Genomic DNA, 27,047 nt, shown 5'->3' with positions numbered 1-27,047 from the left:
TTTAGGCATCTGTGGAAAGACTTGTTGGTTTTCTTCTCTGAGGACTTTTATCTTTGAAATATGACTCTATAGCTTAGTGGAGTGTCAGCTTCCTTAGCATATATCCAGAGGAGTGTGCTGGGTGAGTCCCATGACCCTGGCCAGTGCTCAAGGGTGGTAGATCTCTCTTGTTAGCATCAGCAGGGGAATGGTACGATTGGGTTGGCTGGTATGCTCCCAGCCTCCACCCCGCTCTTCCAAGGTAAACCAGCTGCCCCTGGTGAATTCATAGTGCCTACACACTCCATAAATACTTTGATGACTTTTTATATTCTCGTCACTGGCACTGTTTCCACCAGACACTGTGAATCTGTAGATTCATGTGTCTGGAATGTTTTCCCCACACTCCCTGTTACTACTCTTGGAATAGGCCTGAAAATAAATCTCAGATTCTTCCTGCAATCCTAGGTAGACTTGTGACACGCAGTGAGTATATTTGAGGGCTAATTCTGACTATAATTGCTATTTCCTCTTCTGGCCTCCTATCATTCTAGATAAACATTTTGATCTTCATCCCAGAGTGAACTTAGCCTTCATTTTTGTGTTTTATATCATTCTGTGGTTGTGGGTAGCCCTAGTTTCATGTGTTCAGCTGCATCAGTCTTCTGTTAGAATTTTAGAATCTTCAGGGAGGATGATATCTCTTCTTAACAGAGACGCTTCTTAGATAAGCCCTGTATGACTAATAATGGTCTCAGAATGTTCTAAATATTAAGTTGTTATAGTGACTCTGTCAAAGAACAGAGACATTGCTAATTATATTCTGACACTTTTGCTTAATAGATACTTGGCAGGTGTTTAAGGCAGTGGTTAAGCCTCCATTTAGGATACCTCATCCCATATGGAAGCACCTGGTTTGAGTTTCAGTTATTCTTCCAATTCTAACTTCCTGCTAATATGCATACTAGAAGGCAGTAGGCGATGGCTCAAGTATTTGGGACCCTACCAAATTACTGGATTGAGTTCCTAGCTCTTTGCTTCAGCCTGGCCTGGACCCAGCTATTGTTAGTTTTTAGGGAATGAACTAGCATTCCTTTCCCTGCCTTTCAAATAAAATGAAAAATAAAATAAATTGATACATATCAACCTCAGTGAGTTTAGACTTTAAAGTTATTTTCTCTCTGTATTGAAAAAAATATTGCTTCAATGGGTGGTGTTAGAGGGCCTTTTTTTCTATAGAAGAAGAAGTCAATCACAAGAAAAGCTTCCGCTTTTATCTTAAAGGTTACCAGTTTGGGGGTTAGCTTCACAAGAAGAAAAAAAAGCCACAGCTGAAAACTTTGAATTGAGTGCTAATATTCTTTACAGGAAATTTCTGTAAAGGAAACACACTTACTCACTCTTTCAACTAAACCCAACCACAAGCCTTTTCTAATCAAGAAGCTTGGTCATAGAAGAGTTTTAGACACTTCACCTATCAGCCATTTCCTTCTCCTGATAGGGATAGTTAATTTGATTTTTTTCTCTATATGACCAGGTATTTCACAATGGCAATGGTCATTTATAAAATAACAAAGGATTGCTTTATCCCTCCAGGTGTAATTTCTAATTTCTAAATTGTGTGGGTCAAACAGCTGTGTTTCATCTCCTTCATATATATCTCTGGCTAGGAAGAAACTCTTTGAATATGGATATTTTTCACTTGCTTTTCTTCAGATACAAATCCAGCAGTCACTGAAAAAAGAACATGAACTTCCTTCTTCTTTTTGTGTGTCTTAAGAACAGGAAATAAAGGTAAGAGAACAATACATTGCTTTGCACTGGATTTCCTAACAGGATAATGTAAGTTGTAAAAGGAGCTTTTGTAATTTAAAAAAATGCATTGCTATCAAAATTATTTTTCATGAAATATTTTCATGAAATATTAGATAGCAGATATGCTATCTAACTAGCAACATTTACATCTCCGTATATAGCCTTTACTTAGAAAAAAACTGGTGGTTCCCTGTTGAGGGGACAGCCAAGTAAGGTCAGTAACTTTGCAGGCAGAACTGTAAATCTCCTTTTAGAGATTCCACCTAACTTTTCTTCAGGCCAGCTCTCCTCCCAGGCCAGCTAGGTAACGGAAGTCAACAGGGTGTCTTCCCTAAGGAGGTTCACTCCCCCTTGTTTGCCTCTTCCAGCACTCCATGTGAAGAGATGGGTAGGTCTGGCCAGGCCTTGGTGCCCGCCTGATTGTAATAGGCCCCTCTTGTCACTTTCTATTTTCTTCTCAATGTGGTTTGGATAACATCTTTCTTAGGTCCTCTAATAATGACTGTCCTTTGTTTTAGACTGTGCATTTAATCTGCTTGTTAGATTAATTTTCTCCAGATTGAAACAGTGAACGTCTGGATGGCCATGCAGATGAAACCTCAGATGGAAGCAGTTTCTGCAAGTTAGCACTATTCCCCCCTTGAGAGGCCACCTCCTGCTGGAACCCTGCCTTGACTGTCTTTCCCTATTCCACCCCTACTCAGCTTGAAGAAACCAGATTGGTCCTTGTCCTATACCTCCTAATGGACGTTAGGGTCCATTCTTGTGGGGGAAGGAATGTGAGGAGTTACACAAGTTAATAGACAGTCAAGTTGGTCCCAGTAGAAATGTAGAATGCACAATGCTTGCTTTCTCCAAAAGTTATCTTTAGCAAGTTCAAAAGTACCTGCTTCATTTCTTAAGAATTTCCAATTTTACCATGAGAATTGCAAGGGAGTGGTGATTCCACCCTTCTGAGCTCCCAATTTAATGTAAAACAAATTAAGTAGTCTACCCTTTTGTTTTATCATGAGCAGGCAAGAGAGGGTAAAAAGATTACAAATCAGGTCTTTTGATGGGTTTGTCCCTGCCTTGTACTGATTGACAATTTCTTCCCCAAAACTGTGCTTGAAAACCCCAATACACCAGCCCCTTTGGGTTTTTTCTTTCTTGAAGCCCCTCTACAGGCCACTCTGGCTGGAGGTCTCTGACTTAAATAAATCTTACTATTAAAAAAAAAATCCTGGTGGTTATAAAATAAACCTATCTATAGTGCTCTGAAAATTCATGAGATGCACTGAAGGCAAAGGTATTCAAGATGCTTGCTGATAGCACACCCCTCTTGACTGACTGTGAGGTCTGCGAAAGTAGGAGTTCTGTACTTTATTTTATATTATCCCTACCCAGTGGGATCTAAAAATACCATGGATCAACGAGACTCATAATGATGTTAGTCAGACTATTGCTGTTACTATTAGATCAGACCAAGTCTACTTATACGTGTGTTTTAAATCTGCCTCCGACTAAGAGTCCTCCTCCCCAGAAACCTGTTGACACCTGCTTTCCGTAGCACTGTGCTCTCTCCCAGCCATATCTTTGTCGGTAAAAATTTTGGTTCATTATCTTTCCCAAAGATAGTTGAAGGCATAGCCTTGAGTAACTGGAGGAGAAATCTTCATTGTCTCACACAAGATATTAAAAGCTGAGGCCAGGGCCAGGGCAGTGGCATAGGGGATAAAGCCTCTGGCACTGGGGCAACAGGTAAAGCCTGCTGCCTGTGGGGGTGGCAGCAGCAACATTCCATATGGGTGCCAGTTCGAGTCCCAGCTGCTTCACTTCTGCTCCAGCTCCTTGTTAATGACCTGGGAAGGCAGGCAGGTATGGCCCAAGTCCTTGGACCCTGTACTCATGTGGGAGACCCAGGAGAAGCTCCTGGCTCCTAGCTTTGGATGGGCTCAGCTTTGGCTGTTGTGGCCATTTGGAAAAGTGAACCAGCAGATGGAAGGTCTTGTTCCCCCCCGCCCCTCTGTCTGTCTTTCTAACTCTGCCCTTCAAATAAATAAATAAATAAATAAAAATCTTTTAAAAATGAAATTAAAAGTTCAAAAAACACACCTGGAAAATGCTTTGGGAAGGAGACTGCAGATTCTTAAAGTCATCCCACTGGGCTCTCATCTCCATGGTGGTGGGAAACTCAGAAGCTCTGAGACCATCTGCTTCTGTATAAGGGTCTCTGTCCTAATACTGACCAGGTAGGTGCCTGTCATTAATAATGGGACTGCTATTCTAGGCAATGCAAGTCTTGGTTGTCCAAACGTACATTGAGAAGGACAACACCCATCTTTCCAAGTGTGACCAGAAAGTAAGGAATTGATTCATTTAGTAAAATTGTCTGTCATTGTACTCCTAGCTTGGTTTAGCTTAAGTTGCCTGATGCTCAATGAACAAAATACTCTGTGCTTTGGGGATTCCTTAGGATTCAGTCAAGCACGTTGGTGATGGTGGAATAAGAGGCATCACTTAGCCTTTAGATGTTCTTGAAAATCAGGTAGATATTGACAACTAAGCCACATGCTGTGTTATCCTCCATAAATGGGATCTCCTGGATGGGCTGCTCCTGCATTGCTCAGTAGCCAACAATGCTGGTCACAGTTCTTGTAACTCACATGCCCAAGCTGTGTTCTTATCCCCATGGAGGGCTTCCCAAAGATATCTCCTGGGTCACAATGACTGCCCTGACGCTTCTTTACAAATTAGGGTGTAGCGTTCTCTCCTTGAGAAGGACAGAATGATTTAGGAAATCTTTGGGAGCCCATAAAGATGCATTTGTAGCTTGTATTTGGGGTGGTTTATATAGTCAAGGTAATTTGAGAAACACTCTCCAAGAGGCAAAGCTGCAGTTTGGGAAGAGCCCTGGGCAGCGTGACATTGGAGATCAGCAGGTGGATGCACCATGTAGGGAGAATCTATAGGTCAAGGTTGGGATGGGATTCCTGAGGACTGGAGACTGCTAGTGTTATTGGTCAAAATAAGATCCAGGCTGCTCGCCACTTGAAAACCATTACTCAATGCCAATTGTTAAATCAACAACGGGATTCACTGGGTTCATGCTCCCCATGCAGGATCTCTGTCCTTAATATGTTTATCTATGAAACTCAAAAACAACACTACTAGTCGAACAATACCCTATACCTGGTTCGGTTGTGTGAGTGCAACCTGTTGAAATCCCTGCTTAGTATATACTAAGTTGATCTTCAGTATATGAAGGTAATTGAAAATGAAACGTGATGAAGGGCGGGATGGGAGAGGAAGTGGGTGAGGGGAGGGCCACGGGAGGGAGGGAGGTCGGGGGGAAGCCACAACAATACAAAAGATGCATTTTATATTCTACTTAAAACTATTGGTTGAACTCTGTAATTAATACACAATTACTCTTAGGTGTTTAATCAATGCTATAACTAGTACTCAAATAGTATTTTACACTTTGTGTTTCTGTGTGGGAGCAAAATGTGGAAATCTTTACTTAACATACGCTAAATTGATCTTTTGTATATAAAGATAATTGAAAATTAATCGTGATGTGAAAGGGAAGGGGAGAGGGAGTGGGAGAGGGGAGCGTTGTGGGTGGGAGGGAAGATATGGGGGGGAGGAGGCTATTGTGATCCATAAGCTGTACTTTGGAAATTTATGCTCATTAAATAATAAAAAAAAAAAGAAAAAAAACCATTACTCAAGAGAAAAGAGCTGATGCAAAGATATAGAAGCCAGCATTCTTGGGGGATGGCAGACTTCTTTTTAGTCCCAAATATGTTCTTTGCAAATTGCAAACTAGCAAAAGGCCTTTTAAAATGAACATAAAGGAGAGATAAGGGCAGTCAGGAATAAGGAGAGTAAAGTATACAGCCAGCTGCATGTTGGCCTCCAGACACACCATAAGGGGCTGGGTGGAGTCACAGTGGCTACTTTCATCCTGTAGTCATAAATCTGATCCTCGGGCTGTGCTGACCAGGGAGGGCCAGATTACTTTGCAACTTCAGCTGCCAATCCCAAGGTCAGTTTGTGGAATTACAAAGCAAGCAATATTTGTCTGTGGAATTGAACACTGTGATTAGTCACAAGCTCAGTGGTTAGTGTTTGTTCATCAGAGCATGAAATGGAAAAGAGAGATGTGTTCAGTAGGGTTACTTTGGGTTTTGCGGTAACCAATTTGCTGCCAGCTTTGGCATTCAGACTCACAGAATGGGAGAGCTAGGATAATCTTACCAACCATCTAGTACTAGACCTCAGAAATCAGGGAGCTTTAAAAAGAAAAAAAATTCCCTGCTTAACCCCCCTAAAAAAAAATCAAATCCACTAGCTATAAAATAGAATAACTACTGAAACAGTGGAAACAATTTATTGTGCTGGTAAGAAAGCTAAAATCTAAAAAGAGCCTAAGTGATTTACCTGGAGTCCCACAGCAAGTGGATTGTGCTAATAGATTGGTGCGTATTTGTTCTGCTTACTCCCAAAGCATTTTTTTCATGTGTTCAGACCAATAAACTGATTTCTACTTAAGCATCAGCAGTGTTCCCCGGGCTGGATCTGACTTTTGAAACAGGGTCCCTGTGTTCCAGGATCTCCCTGTCCAGTGGGAAGACAAGGCCCACGGGCCCACAATTGCACTGCTGAGTGACCCACTGTGGGCAATGGTTACTGAGCTTCTGGTATCAGCCACGCACTACGCTGGACAGCGGATACAGGAGCCAGGAAGAGACTCAGCTCCTGTTGTCATGGAGTCTAGTTGGGGGAGAAGTTTTAAGAATAGGAGACTTCCAGGTAATAAAATGTGCTAACACAACAGGGATGCAAAACAAGCAATAGGAGAGATGGATTCTGGCTGGTGCCATGATGAAGAGGCAGGGGGATCTTTATTCAGATGGTAAGGAAAGGACTCTGAGGAAAGAGTAGGAGAGAAGACAGGAGAGAGACAGAAACTACAGGGTGCTGTTTATGGAGTTTTGGAATAACTTCCTTTTCTCAAGGGCCATGGGGCCTTGCAGTTTATGGCATGGAAATGGTTCATCCCTTGGAGCACTCTGTTCCTGGCCTTAGGGGCACAGGAGGGGGCAGTGTTCTACTAGGGCCTCAGTAGACAGAGGCAGGGAAAGCAGGAGACCAGTTGCTTACCCTGCCTCATTCCCTGACTCTGGTCCTCGTCAGATGAGTTCTCTCTTGGTCGTCACCACTGGGGATTGAGAGCACACTTTCAAGGCACTTCTCACGAAGACGCTCTGCCCCAAGCTTGTCCTTCTTCCCAGCACACGGCCAGGTGAGCAGCCAAGTGGGAACCTCCTGTACTCCCCTCTCCCACCTAGGCAGAGAAACCTGGGTAGGCCTTTTTCCCCTGCATAGCTCTGCCTTCCCCCTGCTTGTGATGCATTCCGCAGGGACCAGGGATCCTCTGTCTTCAGGCCTCCCTGGAGAAATGGGTGCCTGCAATGACTTCTCATCTTCATTTGGGTTCAACTCACCATCCTGCTGACACACTGCCTGCACAGAGGAACCCTCCCTGAAGCTCTGTCTTGTTCAAGATAGGAGCAGACACTCCTCTCATATCCCCCACTCAGAGCATCCCATGAGAGTGAGATTCTGCCCCCTCCCCCCATGCTCTCATCTCTTCCCTTCCCCCAGCCCAAAGCTGGCCAGAGTCTTACCCCCGTGCAGGGGCACACCTCTTGGTGTCCACACCACATGGACACACTTCAGTCCTTCTGTGCCTGCTGCTCTGCAATACTTGACATTGACATCTAGTCCCTTTCCCAAACTTTCTCTGTCCTCAGTGTCAGGGTGATCTCTCTACTTTGTTTTCCTTCCTTTAGGCTTTTATTGTTTGCTCTCCATTGTCCCTGCTCTGCTTTTAAAAGCTGGTGTTCCTCAGGGCCATGGCTTCTCCTCTGTCACTACAGACCCCCGTGGTTTTACCTCTCCCTTGGGCTGCTAACCCAACCCTAACCCTAACCCTAACCCTAACCCTAACCCTAACCCTAACCCTAACCCTAACCCTAACCCTAACAAGACCACGAGACCCCTACAACACACACCCTTGGGAGTGCTCTAGTTGGCTTCCCCAGTTGTTTCTGTTAGAGAAACACTGAGTATGAATAATTAACTTAGTTTTTAAAGATTTACTTTTATCTGTTTGAAAGGCAGAGTTACAGAGAGAGGATGGAGAGAGAGAGAGAGAGAGAGAGAGAGATCTTCCATTCACTGGTTCACTCCCTAAATGGCTGCAATGGCCAGGGCTGGGTTAGGTTGAAGCCAGGAGCCAGGAGCTTCATCTGGCTCTCCCATGTAGTTTCAGGGGACCACGGACTTGGGTCATCCTCTGCTACCTTCGCAGGCATAATAACAAGGGACTAGATCAGAAATGGAGCGCTGGGACTCTAATAGGTATCCACAACACTGGCCCCTAAATAGTTCATTTACATTGATTAAACTTATGCTCTCTTCCTGCATCTGAAGATGTTAGAGATGTGTGTGTGTGTGTGTGTGTGTGTGTGTGTGGTGGTAGTGGTAGGGGTGGTGGGTATGTGTGGAAGTGTGTGTGTGTGTTGCAAATGGTTGGATATGAAGACTTTTGTAAGGTTAGAAAAGCAAAGTACTTCTTTCTGAGAAAAGATGAAGCTATCTGGAGAGAAAGGTCTGGGAAAATCGGGGTGGGAGAGTGGTGGCAGGAATGGCCAGAGAGCATGAGAAGGAGGGAGTTGGAGTGAGTGCTCAGGTATGGGAGATGGGGAGGAGGGACAGAAAGACAAGAGACAGGCTTCCTCTGTTCTCTCCCAGTTAGCTTGGTAAACAAGAACTATTCAGACAGTCTCATATGCTTACGTAGGAACTGTAGCTCTAACTTCCCTCACCATGAAAACATGACATTTCCATCAGAGTTGCGTCATCATTTTGGGAAAAACTTACACTCAACTCTTTCTAAATTACTCATGGGGAAAACCATCAATTTAATATGTATATGCCTGTGGACCCCCCCCCCCACACACACACTCGTGTGTATGTGTGTACATACTAGATGAGAACATTAAAGAAAGAATTCCCTGAGGGAAAATGGCAATCAAGAGCACACGAGGGGTGCTTGGGTTCAGGGAGTTCATAGACTTGAGATGCTCCACCTCCTGTGGGTGTGTGACAAATGTCTCCACACCACTGAAAATACCCACAGAGCTTACAAGCATGCAAAGGCCCGTTGGGGTAGGACCTGCCCTTTGAAAGCTTCCTGTGTGACTTGCTTTTGGCCACCAGTTCCAGTTTCTCTATTTCCTATTTTTTGGTTTACAGAAATGAGGATGTCCCTCAGGGAAGCTTTCTGACTCTCGTGTTCTGCGCTGGCAACAGAACAAGGTCCTGGAGTGATGACAGCCACAAAGGAAAACCATGTGCTGCTTGGGCTGGATGTTTCTTTGGCTTGTTGCAGAAGAGAACATTCAGGGACTTTCTATTTCAGGTAGGAGTTTTCACTTTTCATATCAGCACCGGGAGTCTTGTCGTCAGTTGACAGGGACAGATAATCTGATCCAGCAATGGCACAACATGATACTCAGCATTTCCTCCCCACTGTCAAGGAGGGAGAGGGAAGGAATTATTGCAGTGAACGGCTTTCAGATGAGGCTAGGCATGGCTGGGGAACCCAGTGGCCACTGCTGGGTGTCCAGTGGAAACTGCTGAAGAGGAGTGAATGATAGTCCAGCAATAGTTTAAAGGATGCTAAGGTCCTTTGGTAGAGAATCAGAACATGAACTTGTTTTCTACCATGATATAGGCACAATTTAGATGAAAGACACACAAGGAAGCTTGATCCATTGTGAGATCAAGTATTCTTTGTAATGATAGCATTATCTTTTTTTTTTTTTTTTTTTGACAGGCAGAGTGGACAGTGAGAGAGAGAGACAGAGAGAAAGGTCTTCCTTTTGCTGTTGGTTCACCCTCCAATGGCCGCCGCGGCCGGCGTGCTGCGGCCAGCGCACCGCGCTGATCCGATGGCAGGAGCCAGGAGCCAGGTGCTTTTCCTGGTCTCCCATGGGGTGCAGGGCCCAAGCACCTGGGCCATCCTCCACTGCACTCCCTGGCCACAACAGAGAGCTGGCCTGGAAGAGGGGCAACCGGGACAGAATCTGGCGCCCCAACCGGGACTAGAACCCGGTGTGCTGGCGCCGCTAGGCGGAGGATTAGCCTAGTGAGCCGCGGCGCCGGTGATAGCATTATCTTCTAATAAGCTTCTGTGTCGCTTTGCTTATTGTGATTCTCAGAGTGCGCCACCAAAACACTCCTTTGGACATATTCGGCAAGCAGTGAAGAGGAGTTTGTCATATTTTGTGATTTAACAGAGGCAGAGAAATCATACTTACATCATAGAAGTCAATGCTCAACGACCCAAGGCCCTCAACGCCTGCCCTGCAGTGGCAGTAGGGACCTATCTGATGTGCAGTGGTACCTACAGCCACAGGATGGGGATCCTCTTGGCGAAATCACTCCAAGCCATCCTCATATCATTCAAGACAAGAGCACTCTTCGTTTTTTAGCCCCAGCGACGAATAATTCCGGGTTATATGTTTGTAGACCCAGGATTAGGTAAATTCCACATGAATTCTTATCTGAAAATATTCCCAAATTCTCTACAATTTAAATAAGATGTCTATGCTCATGGGACCTTGTTAATCTCCTAGGACCCCGTGGGATGAGGCCTGTTGTGTGAAAACAATCTTAAAAGTTAAACCTCAGACAAATGCGTCCTGCAAGAACCATGTCTCACATAAGCAAAGCCTTCTTCTCGGTAGCACCGCCTATATTTATTGCCCCGGTCTCAACTGCCAAAGTGATATGCAAAATCCAGAGATGACCTGGTACCAGGTAAGACTGACTTCCATGACATTTTTTAAAAAATATTTATTTATTTGAAAGGCAGGTTTACAGAGAGGCAAAGGCAGAGAGAGAGATAGAAGTCTTCCATCTGCTGGTTCGCTCCCCAGATGGCTGCAATGGCCGAAGCCAGGAGCCAGGAGTTTCTTTTGAGTCTCCCACATGGGTGCAGGGGCCCAAGGACTTGGGCCATCTTCTACTGCTTTCCCAGGCCATAGCAAAGAGCTGGATCGGAAGTGGAGCAGCCAGGACTCGAACTGGCGCCCATATGGGATGCCACCACTGCAGGTGGCAGCTTTACCCGCTATACCACAGAGCTGGCCCCTCCATGACATTTTAGTAGGAGTGTTTGTTCTTATGGTAACATCTCTGTAGGTGCTTCCTAGAAATGTGTGTCTGAGAATCTGAGGTCCAGAACATACCAGGAGACCTGACTTTCTCACGTGGTCTTGTCCCCTAGGTAGCCACAGCACCTGGAATTCCAATTATTGGAGCCATCCGTTTGTTCCATGCCAGAAACATTTCTAAAATCCAAGTATATTGAGGTGAGACAAGCTCACTAACAATGGCTAATGCAGGAGAACACGCTAGTTCACGTGCACTATTTGTGAAAAGCAATGGCTATTTCTAAAGGGAAGACAGCAAGCATGTGTTTGAAGGGTTTGTGAAAGAAACTGGAGAGTTGAAGACTTTCCAAAGAGGACACGTCTGGGAGGACAGTTAGGACAAACGTGGGGTCCACCTGGGGAGCAAGTTTCTTGCCTAGGTGAGATGATAGGGAGAGAGAGAAGGCTGCTGAGAGGAAAAGGCTATGAGAGGCAGTTTCGGAATGACACTGAGGTAGGAACCACAGCTGAGCAAACATCACAACTGCATGCTTTCATTTTTCCCAAGTGTTAAGCAGGTATTTCACGCTGCTTAAGAGTCTTGCCCTGCAGAGTCCCTTGTCAGTGGAAACCCTCCCTGTGGAATCTGGGAATGGAATCTGAGTCTTCTCTGGCAATCACAATGGCTGTATGAAGCCTGATATTTTACCTTAAAAATCATGCAAAAATCCTTTTGATTTCATAAAATACAAAGGAAATTTTAAAAGTTAAAGGAAAAATAGAATTAACAGAGAAGTTTATTTTGGTGCAAGAATATTTTAAAATCCATGCATAGGTTTTGCATAATATGCATTTTCTAATAATGTTTGGAATATTTCTCATTTGTGTTTTATTATGATAAAATAGTATTTTAAATTGTCACTGATGAAAGACAGGAAGGTAAATTATGTTGACCTGGTAGTTTCGTTTTTTTTTCAAGATTTATTTATTTGAAAGGCAGAGCTACTGAGAGGCAGAGGCAGAGAGAGTGGTCCTCCATCTGTTTATTCACTCCCCAGATGGCCCCAATGGCCTGAGCTGTGCTTCTCGGAAGCCAGGGGCCAGGAGCTTCTTCCGGGTCTCCCATGTGGGTGCAGGGTCCCAAGGACTTGGGCCATATTACACTGCTTTCCGAGGCCACAGCAGAGAGCTGAATTGGAAGTGGAGCAGCCAGGACTCCGAACAGGCGCCCATATGGAATGCCTGCACTGCAGGCAATGGCCCCACCCAATACGCCACAGCGCTGGCCATCTCTATGCACTTTCAAAACTGAGAGACTCTTGGGAATAGTTACTGTGGTGAAGGATGACATTTTCTTCACCTAATTGGCCTGACATTGTAATGCCAGGTAGACGGGTGTTAAGTCCATTACAGAGAGCAATGTACAGAGAGAGTGACCAGTGTGGTTTATAGCCTTACTCACATTTGTATTTAGAATGACAAGAACAATACTGGCTGTGGTGGCATTTCATTTAGAAAACACTTTCATAATCTCTTAAAAGAGGCTAGTAGAAAGAGCCAGTGGTTCTGTTCACATTTTCAGTTCTCTCTTAAGATCAACACTTCCCTCGGGTCACAGTATCTGAATTCCGGGATGGCAGATGTCTTGCTCTCTAGAGGGGCTGTTTTCAGGCCACAAAGCAGCCTTCCTTCCATTTTTTTCCAGATGAAAATGAATTTGCATTTTTAATTAATGGCATACCTGTGAATAAAGCTATTTTTCCTTACAGGTGCACACAAGCTGTATAGTGGTCTCTAGCTCTTAGCATCCACTGCTCTTAAAAGCTAAACCAAGGTAGCTTTGTTTCCATTCTCTGAGGCTTGGACAGCAAATATCAGTATGTGTTTAATTGTGAACAGGCAACAGCCATCCTAAAATCCACTTAGCAATGGCTGTGATGAACCTGTTGCTTTGGCACAGATTTGGAGAGGTTATGTTTCATGAGTTGCATGCCCTCAGGAATCTGGAAGTCACAGATCTCATGGCACTGGTCAATCATGCAAAGCGATGATGTGAGGAGAGAAGTAACAGCTAGCATCCTCTCCTGCATGCTAAACCCCAGGTTCTCAACTGTTGCTTGGGTCACACCCAAGAAGAGATGAAGCCGACAGGGATGAAAGGATAAAGGCACAGCACTGTCCAGGTGAAATGGTTGACCAGAAATACGCCCCACAGACGCTCTGAACATTACCTTGAAATAAATCCGAGGGTATAGGGTCTCTGGAAGTACATCAAACAGTGTAGGTTTGATGATACTTTTTTTCCCCTCAAAATCAACCATATTTATTATTTTAAATTAGTAAATCATAATTCCCTAGATTTATGGGGGCTAATATGATGTTTTGATGCATGTATACAATGTGGAATAATTAAATCAAGCTCATTAGCACATCTGTCCCTTTGCTTACTTACTAGCTTTTGTGATGAGACTTTTGAAATTTACTGTTAGCTATTTTGAAATATATAATACTTCATTATGATTACAATAATAGTTCTCAAAATGTATTACTCTGGGGCTGACGCCGCGGCTCACTAGGCTAATCCTCTGCCTGTGGCACCAGTACTCAGGGTTCTAGTCACGTTGTAGCAGCGGATTCTGTCCCAGTTGCTCCTATTCCAGTCCAGTTCTCTGTTGAGGCCTGGGAGTGCAGTGGAGGATGGCCCAAGTACTTGGGCCCTGCACCCACATGGGAGACCAGGAGGAAGCACCTGGCTCCTGGCTTCAGATCTGCACAGTGCGCCGGCCATAGCGGCCATTTTGGGGGGTGAACCAATGGAAGGAAGACCTTTCTCTGTCTTTCTCTCACTGTCTAACTATGCCTATCAAAAAAAAAATGTATTACTCTTCTCTGATGCTGTGTACTCTGACCAACCATTTCCCCACTCCTCCCTATGCCAGCTCCTGGTAGCCATGGTTCTGCTCTCCACCTCTGTCATTCAGCTTTAGGTTCCATATATAAATGAGATCATGGTGTGGTTTTCTTTCTGTGCCTGGCTTATTTCATTTAGTGCAATGTCTTCCAGGTCCATCCATGTTGTCACAAATGACAGAATTTCCTTCTTTTTAAGCTAAATGGTATTCCATTTTATTTTCAATGCCACATTTTTCTTATCCATTAATCTGTTGATAGATACCTAGGTTGACTTTGTATCATGCTTTTGTAAATAATGCTGCAACAAACATGGGAGTTTAAGCTATCCCTTCAACATATTGATTTCAATTTGTTTGGCTATGCACCTCAGAGTGATACTTCTCCCCAAATCCTCTTCAATGCTCTTTTTCACTCATCTTTTTGATAAAGGTCCTTCTAACAAGTGGCTCGTTCTTCTAGTTGTACGTTGACAAGAAATGGGGAGTGCACATTTTTGTATCATCCTTGATCTTATGGGAAAAGCATCCCAGTTTTAACAGTTTAATCTCACGTCAGCTATGGGCTCATCATAAAACAGCCTTTATTGTGTTGTGATAATTCTCGGTTTACCTAATCTGTTGGGAATTTTTTATCAAGAAGATGTTGAATTTTGTCAAATACTTTTTCTGCATCTTCTGAAATGTCACAGTTTTAATCCTTATTTTGTTAGTACTCATACGGTGTACCACACTTGCATGTGTTGAATGATTCTTGCATCCAAGGGGTAAATATCACTTGCTTTATAATGAATGCTTCTTTCAATGTGTGGTTAAGTTTGGTTCACTAGTACTTTGCTGATGATTTTGAATCTATGTTCTTCTGGGATATCTTTAATTTCCTTTCCCTGTATAATCCTTGCCTGGCTTCAGCAGTAGGGTGATGCTGGTTTTGTAAAATTAGTTTGGAAGTATTTGCTCAATTTTGACTTTTTTGCAAGAATTTAAAAAGAATTGCCATTCTTTTAAAAATATTTTGTAGAATAAAGCAATGAGGTCTTGCAGACCTGTGTTTTTCTTTGATGGAGGGCTTTTATTACTGATTAAATCTCCTTACTTGTTATTGGTCTGGTCAGATTTTTCATTTCTTTGTAATTCAATCTTGATAGGTTGTATGTGTCTAGAAATTATTTACATTGTGTAAATCTTATTGTTTTGTTAGCATAGAATTGTTCGTAGTACTTTTTTATTTATATAAAGGGGAAAAATTCATGTTTTTCATAGTTTTTTTAAAGATTTATTTTTTTTTAATTTTTTATCTGTGAGGCAGAGTTACAGAGAAGCAAAGGCAGAGAGAGAGAGAGAGAGAGACAGAGAGAGAGAGAGGTCTTCCATCCACTGATTCACTCCACAAATGGAGTTGCAATGGCCAGAGCTGAGCCAATATGAAGCCAGGAGCCAGGAGCTTCTTCCAGATCTCCCACGTGGGTGCAGAAGCCCAAGGAGTTTGGGTCATCTTGTACTGCTTTCCCAGGCCATATCAGAGATCTGGATCGGAAGTGGAGCAGCTGGGATTCAAACCAGCATCCATATGGGATGCTGGCACTGCAGGTGGTTGCTTTACCCGCTACACCACAGTGCTGCTCCCCATATATAGGGTTTTAAGAGCACCATGATACTTCTCACCATACCCATCCTTCTTCTTTTCTTATGTTTCTTTAAAATTTTACAATGACAAATGTTCAATTTACTTTATAATCACAAGCTTAACCCTCCACTAAATAAAGAATTCAACAAGTAGTAAATATTAAAGCCATTATTCCTCAAGAATATAGACAAGGGCTATAAAGAATAGTCAAATCTCAAAATGTTATTTTTGCTCACATACATTACACTTTTTGGTACTCTGCATATTAGTTATTACAACTCAAGGAAAACATATTTGTCTTTTGGAGACTGACTTATTTCACTAAACAAAAGGGTCTCCAGTTGCATCCATTTTGTTGCAAAAGGCAAGATTTCATTCTTTTTTTACATATATATGTACATATTACAATTATACATATATAAAAGAAAGATTAAATTCTACTGGGTATGTTAAAGGGATAACTGCATTATTTTGGGCCTTTCTGGTTCACTATATATTTAAATTTAAAAAGCTGGAGAAGGAAGAAGTTGTTTCAATTAGGAATGAAAGAGAGGTGATGTATACAAATCTAAACCCAGTGTATCCATGACGCGGGAACATTAAAACAGATTGAGAACTTCAAGTCCATCATGCTGGACTGAGCAGAAATGTAGCTCCTTGGAGTTCTCCCAGACTAAGGTGATGGTAGCCCAGGTAGGCGATCCATTGAGTCGCCCAGTTCCGGGAAGCACCATTTGCATACAATAACACAACAGTATTTCAAAAAGTCGTGAAAAATTAAAAGTAAATTCATGTGAAAAAACTTTGAAATCCAGGTGTAGTTTTTCATAATACAGCCTTTCCATGACTTATCTGAAATGGCTTGTACAGAGTACGTGGTGCTCCTTGGAGTAGCTGTGCTGCCTAGTTGCACAAGAACATGATGATACTATATTACAATATTGTGTAACTATCCCCACTAATGAGAATAAGTTTGTTCTTCTTGCTTCATACATATTTTGCAAGTTTTTGATCTTCAGATTTTTTTTTATCCTTTAGTTCTTTTTAAGACATATCAACACTATTCATACAGATTAACAACAGAGGATGCTCCTCCTTTGATATTTTGTTTGTTTCACATCTGAGCATAACAAAGATTTACTTGCAAAGCTACCTTAGCCTCTCTCTTTTCTATTAGGATCAATTGTGATTATGTTACTAAGCTGATTTTCCCATGATCCTTGGTGTAAACTTCTGCTCCCTGATGGCTTTCTTATCCTGAATGTTTTCTTTGTGTTCTATCTCAGGCAGCCCTAATGATATGTACCGAAGCATATTTATCTTTTTATGAGAAAACAATCAAGTCCATCTTATTACCCGTACTCTTGGTGGCTCAACTGAGTTCTCGGTGACAACTCTGCATCCTCTCTCTATCACTTTCTCAGGTGATATGCTACACACCTCCAGTCTAAATTGTCACTTGTGTGGTATTGCTGAGTTCTCCAAAGTCGTATTTCTGTATCACTCTTCCCTACCCTTACATTTCCTTCTAAGTGTTCGCAACCCTTGAGATCACTTGGTAAATATTTAAGCTTGTCTCTCTTCAACTTTTGACTTTGCTTTACTTCCTATTGCAGCTACCTCTCTCTGAGCAGTTTGGCCCCTCTCAGACTCTTTGCCAACCTACTGGAAATTCCTTTTTTGGACCACAGAAACCACACCAGAGACTTGGAATGGGGGAAGTCCTTGCTTCTACCAGTTAGCAGGCAAAGTGGGAGGGAAATTAATCAGAACAGGAAACTCACAGTTAAAAGGTGTAGGCTGTCTGTCAGTTTTCTCACTAGTCTCTCACTTGCTAGCTTTTATTTCATTCCAACAGCGCTATTTTCTTATTTATAAAATGGAAGAAGTATAATCTGTACAGTCCAAGTTAGGGAATTCTTGGATGATTATATGCAATAATACATGAGAAAGAATTTTATAATCTCTCTTTAGGACAGGTCTTTATTATTTTATTACTTTTGTTGCTTATTTCTTTTCTATCAACTACAGTGCTAAGAGATATGCTCCTGGTATTCTTATTGAAAATTGGAAAGTCATGTGCCATGGAAATATTACTATACTCAGTCATGGTGCTGAGGTGTTTCAGGATGATTGGTGCAGTGATAATCAATCATCCAACAAATACTTATGGAGCCTCTTCTATGCCACACTAATAGTAATATAAAGCTGAGTAGGACAGTTTTTCTTTCAACTTTCAAGAGCTTCCATACCTAGTTACAAGGGTTTTATTTTTTCCCCAAAGTATTGATCATGTGATTCTCTTGCTTCAAAACCTTCCCTTCAAGTGTACCTTTATTTATCCGCTCATCATTTACAAAGAACTTACCATCACTGTCTCACTCATTGTATGCTGGAACACAAAAGCTCATGGACAATATATCCCTGGTTCAAACTTCCGAGGTTTTTCTACAGATGTGACTAATAGGAATAAAAACTTTCCAGTTCAATAAAGCTATGCCATTTTCTTATTTTGGGATTAGAATGGAAGACTCCTCTCTGACAAAAGGAATAACCCCATGATGGTGGATGAGATTTATGACTATCACCAGGGCACGTATGTGTGTGATTACACTCAGTCGGATAATGAAGGCTCATGGATAGTCAGAGCTGTTGTTCAAGTAAGAACCATTGGTAAGCAAGATTTTACCTTAACAATTCATATCTGAATCCCAGCTTCCTATTACTTTGTCTTAGTATTTTTTTCCTTTGCTTGTAGCCATGCAAAACCTTGATTTGGGAAAAGCATCAGTTCTTCCATTAACTCAGATCCCATCCCCTAAGGAAGACTTTCTTTTGGATCAGGATCAAATTGGGTTGTTCCTGCATTGATCCCTGATTTGGTTTTTATAAATAGTTTTAAAACGTATTAAATATTTCATACATAAGCTATTACATGACAACTGTGTACCTTTCACCAACTTTAACACATTAATGTTTTTTCATATGCTTAAAATCTTATTTTCTTTAAACAAATCTTATTTTCTTTAAACAAATAACACATTGTGGATATAGTTGGAGGTCGTCTCAATCCCTCCCACATCCTGCTCCAGTGCAGTCACAATCTTGTGGTTTATATATCCTTTCCTTTCATGGTTTTATGCCTTTTCTACCTCCCTATGTATCCAATAGTGACACAATATTATTTTGTGCTATAAAATGTGTTTTGTGGTCATGTATAAATTCTCACTATTCCCAAGTAATAGGAGAATGTTTTAAAAATTTTGTGGAACATGGAATTGAAAGATGTTTATTTTAGTGTGAAAAAAAATTCAAACTTTTTCAAGGGCATGCATTTCCCATGCACTGTTTGAAGGCTCTTAATGTTTGGTGTTGTCCGACTTTTTGACTGATGTCAAGTGTGTGTGTTGGTTTCTTCCCGATTTACATCTCCCTGACTAATGAGATGGAGCCTCCTGCCATGTTTATCAGTGCACTGAATTTCTTCTTTAGTTTTTTCTATTTTGCCCCACCCTTTCCTTTGGTTCACTTTTACTAGACCTACAAACATAAACATGGAGAAACTATATGATGTAGCTAATTTAGGCATGGCCTGTGGAGTCAGAACATAACTGAGCCAGTAAATGTATGGAAGAGCTGGAAGTGTTGACTTCATTCTTAGTTGAGTTCTCAGTCAACGTTACATCTTCTTCTTTTATTGCAACATTCACATGGTATAGAACAGCTTAGGATCAAGTGAAACATGTCTGTCAACTCCATGGCACTTACTCTTTCTACCACTTCAGATCTCAGTCATTTTCTTTTTTACATCAATAATTTGAAAAGAAGTTAGAGTGTGAATATTCCACTTATACCACACAACTCTCCAAATGATAGTTTCTCTTTTAGTCAGGCGTTACTTGGCTCCTCAAATTCTCACTGGCTTAATCTACTTTCCCCTCCCCCAAGGAACATCTGGCACCAATTTTTGCCTCTAAATCAGTCAAAGCTTCTTTGTTACCACTTCTATCTTCTCTATTCACTCATTTCTCCTTATGGCTATTGATTCCCACACAGATATTTATTGAATATCTGATTTGTAGCAAGTTTGGAGCCCAGGATGTAAGAATGAGGGCACTTTCTCTGACCTCCTGAGAACACAATCATTTTGTGGGACAGATAGGAACCAGGTGAGCACAGTGAGTGAGAGACAGAGGAGCAGTGAGTATATAAGGCACCTTCCAGATGCAACCAGCTCCAAATAACTCAGGAGTGAGGTCAAATAGGCTCAATTACACTGTGCGAGATGCCATTCCAAGCATAGATGATGTCCCTGAAGTGAAAGAGAACATGGCTCAATCCAGAATGAGACGTAAAGTCAATGGAGGGAGAAGGTGTTGAAGCAAAGCCAACCTCACACTGTTCCAATAAGTTGAGAGCTTCATACAAGAAACAAAGGAGGAGATTCCAAGATGGTGGAATAGTGACAGGGTGATCTGAATTAGGCTGAGTAAAATTAACATAAAAAAAGTTGAGGCAGGCACCGCGGCTCACTAGGCTAATCCTCCGCCTAGCGGCGCCAGCACACTGGGTTCTAGTCCCGGTTGGGGCACCAGATTCTGTCCTGGTTGCTCCTCTTCCAGGCCAGCTCTCTGCTGTGGCCAGGGAGTGCAGTGGTGGATGGCCCAAGTGCGTGGGCCCTGCACCCCATGGGAGACCAGGAGAAGCACCTGGCTCCTGCCATCAGATCAGCGCGGTGCGCCGGCTGCAGTGGCCATTGCAGGGTGAACCAATGGCAAAGGAAGACCTTTCTCTCTGTCTCTCTCACTGTCCACTCTGCCTGTCAAAAAATTTTTAAAAAAAGTTGAGAAAGTAAACTCTCAGAGTAAAGCTGCAGGGGAAACATCAGTGGGAGATCCTGCAAAAGCAGTAGAAATAGCCCAGACCTGTATGGAAAATACAGACACGAAGCAAGGTGCAAAAAGACAATGAAAGACCCAGCAGCTTGGCTGGGGGAAGAAAGCGCCCACCTTGGCAAACCAGGTGAAATTGGATTGCACAGGCCCACACCACTGTTGATGTAGCAGGAGAGAGAGCTTAGTGAACTGCACCTTTCTGAGTCTGGCCTGATTCCCTCAGGTCAGTGGGGCGACTGCACATCCAGAGAGGGGGAAAGGTGGTGCAATTCTCTTTCTCCCCATCTCCCTACACAACAGTGGCCTGCAGCCAGTGGAGAGAGGGCTGGCACCATTTTTGGACACAGGAAGGTAGTGACTACTCCAGCTCCTGTGCATGTACCCAGCAGTTATTGGGCTCACCCTCCACCCAGTTGGTGGGGGCAACCATAGCAATTCAAGAGCAACTGACAGGCCGGCGCCACGGCTCATTAGGCTAATCCTCCACCTTGTGGCTCTGGCACACCGGGTTCTAGTCCCGGTTGGGGCGCCGGATTCTGTCCTGGTTGCCCCTCTTCTAGGCCAACTCTCTGCTGTGGCCAGGGAGTGCAATGGAGGATGGCCCAAGTCCATGGGCCCTGTACCCCATGGGAGACCAGGAGAAGCACCTGGCTCCTGGCTTTGGATCAGCATGGCGTGCCAGCCACAGTGCGCTGGCCACAGCGGCCATTGGGGGATGAACCAAAGGAAAAAAGGAAAAAGAAGACCTTTCTCTCTGTCTCTCTCTCTCTCACTGTCCACTCTGTCAAAAAAAAAAAAAAAAAAAAAAAAAAAAGAGCAACTGACAGAGATGGTCTCCACCATGCCAGTTGCACCTGCCCAGCAACAGGAGGGGAGAGAGAGCCATCCATATTGAAGGGAAGTGCTAGCTGAGGCTCTCTCCTACACGCCTGGCACAATTGTGAATGGAGTGGGGCTGTGACTGGCAGATATTTTGAGCAGCTGTGATCGAGAGATCTTACCAGAGAGAAAACCCCGTGTTCCCCACTGACATCGAATCTGGTTGGGAGGACCGGACAGCGGCTCTCGGAACACTTCTACTTCCTTGTGGACAGGAAGGGCTAATCGGGTGCAGCAGCCCCACTGGCACTCCTTGGCCCTAAGAGCCCTGGGAGCTGAGACTGAGAAAACACTGTGACTGTGTGAGAGAGGCAGGGTGCAGCTGGTTCTAGGCCATCACAGAGGGCTGCTGCACATGCTTGGAGTGCCTTGGTTTTCAAGAGCAGCTCACAGTGAAGGGAATGGTGCTCACAGGAAGGACTGCACAGATCATATGTGCAGTTCATACAGCAGTGCTGATGAGTGTTGAGCACACTGGAGGCTAACACCTGGGCATGCCTCAGCTTGGAGAAGGGCTGGTGGCACCAACAGAGATGACAATTCCTCTCCATCCAGTTAAGCAGAGGAGAGCTACCACACTCAGCTTGGGTGTTACCATGGATACTCGCCCCATCCTGGAGCACTGACCAGAGTTCCCTGGCCACACCCACCATACACCTCTTGCTATTCACTGAAAGAGTAGACATCCCACTAAGCCACAGAGGCATAGCTTAAAGATAGAAACCATCAGAGGGGAAAAAGAAAATTCTATAAATGCCTAAAAATAAATGCAGAAATTCAAGAAGCAAGGAAATGATGCTATGATCCAGGATGTAGATCGTGCTACAGATAAGACCTATGTCATTTTACTAAAATTCTTCCCTTTTGTTTTTTTATAAAGCAGGTGTTGTATGGGATTACATTGGCCCCAAAAATCCAGGAGGGGTAGAGGGATGATGATCTGTCTTTTAGAGCTATTTCCTGCTGACATGGGGTGATAAGGTACTCTCCACTGGCATGGTGCAATGTCTCAAGCCTCAATCTCTTGGGTGGGGACCCAAGAGTATATCCCTGTAGCAGCATTTGGTTGACCATCTGGTTGGTGAAGGCTTTGGTTCATTCCATTATCACCTCCTGTAAACATTTAAGCAGACATGGTAGTATAAAAGACAGGGTGAGAATTGCAGCCAATGATACTAACAGTGGCATTAACCAAGTAATGAGAGGATTTCATGGAGAAGAGGAAATGAGTCGGGGGACTCTCGACCCTAGTGAAGGCTCTTTGATGGATGTGGTTTTGCCTGGCCTGATTGCTTAACATAATAATAACACAGTTAAGGCCCATCTGTAAAGCAATCTTAAACAATAAAAAAAAAAAGCATGAGTCATCACAATACTAGACCTCAAGATGTACTACAGGGCAAAAATAATCAAAACAGCCTGGTACTGGCACAAAGTTAGACATATAGACCGATGGAGAAGAATAGAAACTCCAGAAATTAATCCATGCATCTACAACCAACTTATCCTTGACAAAGGAGCAAATATCAGCCCCTGGAGCCAAGACAGTCTCTTCAACAAGCAGTGCTAGGAAAACTGGGTCTCTGCGTGCAGAAGTGTGAAGTAAGACCCTTACCTTATACCTTACACAAAAATCCACTCAAAATAGATCAGAGACCTACATGTGATACCAGAAAATTACTAGAGAACATTGGGGAATCCCTACAAGACATTGGCATATGGACAGACTTCCTAGAAAAGACCCCAGAAGCACAGGCAATCAAAGCAAAAATTAACCTGTGGGTTTACATCAAACTGAGAAGCCTCTGTACTGCGAAAGAAATACTTAGAAAAGTGAAGAGGTAACTGACAGAATGGGAGAAAATATTTACAAACTATGCAACTGACAAAGGATTAGCTTCCAGGATCTGTAAAGAGCTGAAGAAACACAGTAACCACAAAACAAACAACCTAGTCAAAAAATGGGCAAAAGACCTGAACAGACATTTTTCAAGAGAGGAAATTCAAATGGCCAATAGACACATGAAAAAATGCTCAGGATCACTAGCCATCAGGGAAATGCAGATCAAAACCACACTGAGGTTTCATCTCACCCATATTAAAATGGTTCTCATACAGAAATCAATAAACAACAAATACTGGTGCAGATGTGGGGAGAAGGGTACCTTAATCCACTGTTGGTGGGAATGTAAGCTGATACAGCCACTGTGGAAGACAGTTTGGTGATATCTCAGAAATCTGAATATAGACCTACAATATGACTCAGCCATCCACTCCTGGGAATTTATCCAAAGGAAATGAAATCAGCATATTAAAGAGTGATCTGCGGGGGCCGGCGCCATGGCTCACTTGGTTAATCCTCCGCCTACGGTGCCAGCATCCCATATGGTGCCAGGTTCTAGTCCTGGTTGCTCCTCTTCCAGTTTAGCTCTCTGCTGTGGCCCAGGAAGGCAGTGGAGGATGGCCCAAATGCTTGGGCCCCTGCACCCACATGGGAGACCAGGAGAAGCACCTGGCTCCTGGCTTCGGATCAGTGCCGTGTGCTTGGCACAGCATGCCAGCCGCAGCGGCCATTGGGGAGTGAACCAACGGAAAAGGAAGACCTTTCTCTCTGTCTCTCTCTCCCCATCTACTCTGCCTGTGGAAAAAAAATATGCCTCTGACTGATCTGTGAGTAGATTTAAAAAATGGGAGAGGAGGTAAGTATTAGTCTTAAAAGGATATTTAGCCACCTAAGTCATAATGACAAATAGATATTTGAATTAACCAGACTAGATAAAAACTTAGGGGGCTTTCAGCTATATAAATCAAAGAGTAGACATGCATCCAAATCTTTTGCAAACAGGCTTTCAGATTTCCCAATGTACATGACTTTTTCCTCTTTTTTTTCCCCCTCTTTTAGTGAAAAACACTAATCTCAAACCAGATATTCTGGAACCCATCAAGGATACCCTGGAAGTAGAACTTGGTACGTGGTTGCATTGTCACCTTTGAATGACATTGTATTTCTGGGACCAGCTCTTAGAGTCACCCAAGGAAGAGAGCACTGGGGCCTGTAGTCGTCCAGAGTTGGGCATGCAGCTTGGTTCAGCCGCGACTACTTCTGTGGACATGCACTGTGACTTAATCCTTTTAAACCTTTAATTTGCAAAACAAGCACCATAAAAATGACCTTATAAGGTTACAGTGAAACATATTGGGAAAATGTCTGGTAAATAGCCAGTGCCTTGGATATGATCAATATATTTTACATATTTCCTTACTCCTCCCAGGAATAAGTGGTTATGTAAATTGGTGAGGTTTATTGATTATTCCTATAAGATTACCAACTTGAGTAGTGTTAACCCTTATGAATGTGATACTTGGTCTTGCCTTTAAGAGAATATGGTGGAATTATATAAACCTTGTTCAAAAATTTAGTATTGTCCAGAGTTTCTTTTGTAGAGAGGGGAAATTGACTCCCCTGCAGTTTCATTTCATTTTGTCAACATCAATAATATTCATCTCTTTCCATACAGCCAAATAAATTTTTGTATTTATTTTTGTTACATAACCATTATAATTTAGTGAATATGACATGTATAATTTAAATATCTATAAAATAATAAGGTATCCACACACTGTAATACACACACACACACACAAACACTTGAGAGAAAAACATGTGGTATTTATCTTCTGTGTAGATGTAATGGAATATTACTCAGCCATAGAAAAGAATGTAATCCCAACATCTGCAAAGAAATGGATGGAACTGGTGATCATTATGCTAACTGAAATTAGCCAGACACAGAATGGCTGTATGTAAAACCAAATGCTAGTGTTTTAATAAAATAAGTTATCCTTTAAACACTAATAAAAGATTTATTATTACAGGAAGAAACATAAACATAGATATTACAGCATAAGGATATTGGTTAGCGGTACTATTATATTTTAACTGTAGAAATAGTGATAGCAATATTTGCAACATCACAAGGATCCGTGGAAAAGGAAAGAACAAAGAAAAATTAATGAATCCAAAACGCATAGTCAAGTCACTCATGGCATAAGTGAATTTCAGAATATTACTGAAGTAAAAGCATTAACGTACAAAGGTGCATTTTTGAATACAGTTCCTAGTGATATCATGGTAAAATATTAACTTTCAGGTAGAACATATTTGAATAACATTTATAGAAAAAGTGAGTAGTAAAATAATAATAACAATAATACACATGCCCATCCCTGAACAGCTAAATATCTGAATAATTTCCTCTTTAAATTTATGCTACAGTAACTTCAGGATTTTCATTTCAATATGTAAATATTGGTCAATAAAAATGTTATAAGACTTATTTTTTTTGAAAGGCAGAGTGAGAAAGAGAGAAGGAGGAAGAGAGGGAGAGAGAGAGATCTTCACTCTCCAAATGCCCTCAACAGCCAGGGCTGGGATAGGCTGAATCCAGAAGCCAGTAACTCCATCTGGGTCTCCCACAAGAGTGGCAGGGGCCCAAGCACTTGGGCTGTCATCTGCTGCTTTCCCAGGCCACGAGCAGGGAGCTGGATCAGAAGTAGAGCAGTGGGGACTCAAAACTGCCCTCCTCTATGGCATGCTGGTATCTCATGCTGAGCCTTAACCCACTGTGCCACAACACCAGCCCCAGTAAAAAGTTTTTTATCAGTGCACCTTGAACTTGAACACCTGGAGCTCTGCATTTCTGAAAGAGGAGTGGCAGTATCTAGTTATTCCTGGCACCTTTGCTTCATCTGCACACCTGACTAAGCCAGGAAACAACGTCTGGTCACATCTTCCTCCCCAAGATGACACAAAGCCTTCTCACACCCTCCCTTCCTATTTTCTCCCTTGTCTGCATTTTCAGGAAAACCTTTAAGTCTTCACTGCAAAGCACGATTTGGCTTTGAAAGGGACTTTAACCCTGTGATAAGGTGGTACATCAAAGAGTCCGACAATGTGTGGGAAGTCCCAATACCTCAGGGAAAAAGGTAAGAAGGAAACTAGTGGACTTCAATCTTGGTAACCCTGAGTAGATGCTCACATTTTAAAGAAACAGCTAAAATACTCAGTTCTTGGGTTAGTCTCTAGCGCCAACTAGTGGTCTGGTTAAAGTTAAACATGGGGGCCTCACAGTTTGTGACAGGACTGTAAAATAAAATCTTTAAGCTGATTTTTTTTAAACAACTTCTATTGTTGCTTCATTTGTAGCCACAGTTTGATGTGACTTTAAAAAAAATGAGCCATGGGGGCCAGCGTTGTTGTGCAGTGTGTTAAGCCATTGATGGTGGCACAGGCATCCCGTATCACAGGACTGGTTCGAGTCCCAGCTGCTTTGCTTTCTGATCTGGCTCCCTGCTTATGTGTCTGGAAGGGCAATGGAGATGGCACAAGGGTTTGGGGTCTGTGCTACCCCTGTTGGAGACTGGGCTGGAGTTTCTGGTTCTTGAATCTGGACTAGCTCTGGCTGTTGGAGCCATTTGAGGAGCGAACCAGCAGGTGGAAGACCTCTCTCTCTCTTTGTAACCACCCCCTCTCTGTTGTTATGCCTTTCAAATAAGTAAACAAATAAATCTTTAAACAATGGAGCTATGCACACAGCTATGTAGACATGGGCTGCCTGAATACAGAGTGGCCTTATCCAACAAATGGGAAAGGGTGCTGCCCACCCTACACCCTGTTTTCACCAATGCCATATGTGGCAATGTCAAGGATCCAAATCTGGAGAGTCATTAA

General features: G+C 42.8%; 1 protein-coding gene across 3 annotated transcripts in view; it reads left to right on the top strand.

The window, feature by feature from the left end:
- Window positions 1–1,633: 1,633 nt before the first annotated feature.
- The window catches only part of IL18RAP (interleukin 18 receptor accessory protein), a 37,583-nt gene continuing 12,169 nt past the window's right edge, over window positions 1,634–27,047 (top strand). Inside the window, exons 1-7 of one of the 3 annotated variants that reach the window (XM_008253197.5) lie at window positions 1,634–1,773; window positions 9,103–9,268; window positions 10,071–10,392; window positions 10,488–10,671; window positions 18,065–18,215; window positions 24,219–24,284; window positions 26,179–26,302. In XM_008253197.5, coding sequence (XP_008251419.4) covers window positions 9,199–9,268; window positions 10,071–10,392; window positions 10,488–10,671; window positions 18,065–18,215; window positions 24,219–24,284; window positions 26,179–26,302 — 917 coding nt within the window. In that variant the 5' untranslated portion in view covers window positions 1,634–1,773; window positions 9,103–9,198. 3 annotated transcript variants of the gene reach the window in all.

The sequence above is a fragment of the Oryctolagus cuniculus genome, chromosome 2, assembly GCF_051225735.1.
Source record: "Oryctolagus cuniculus isolate XC-2025 breed Fujian yellow rabbit chromosome 2, ASM5122573v1, whole genome shotgun sequence".
Taxonomy (NCBI): Eukaryota; Metazoa; Chordata; class Mammalia; order Lagomorpha; family Leporidae; genus Oryctolagus; species Oryctolagus cuniculus.
This window is presented reverse-complemented; position numbering and strand designations above follow the sequence as displayed.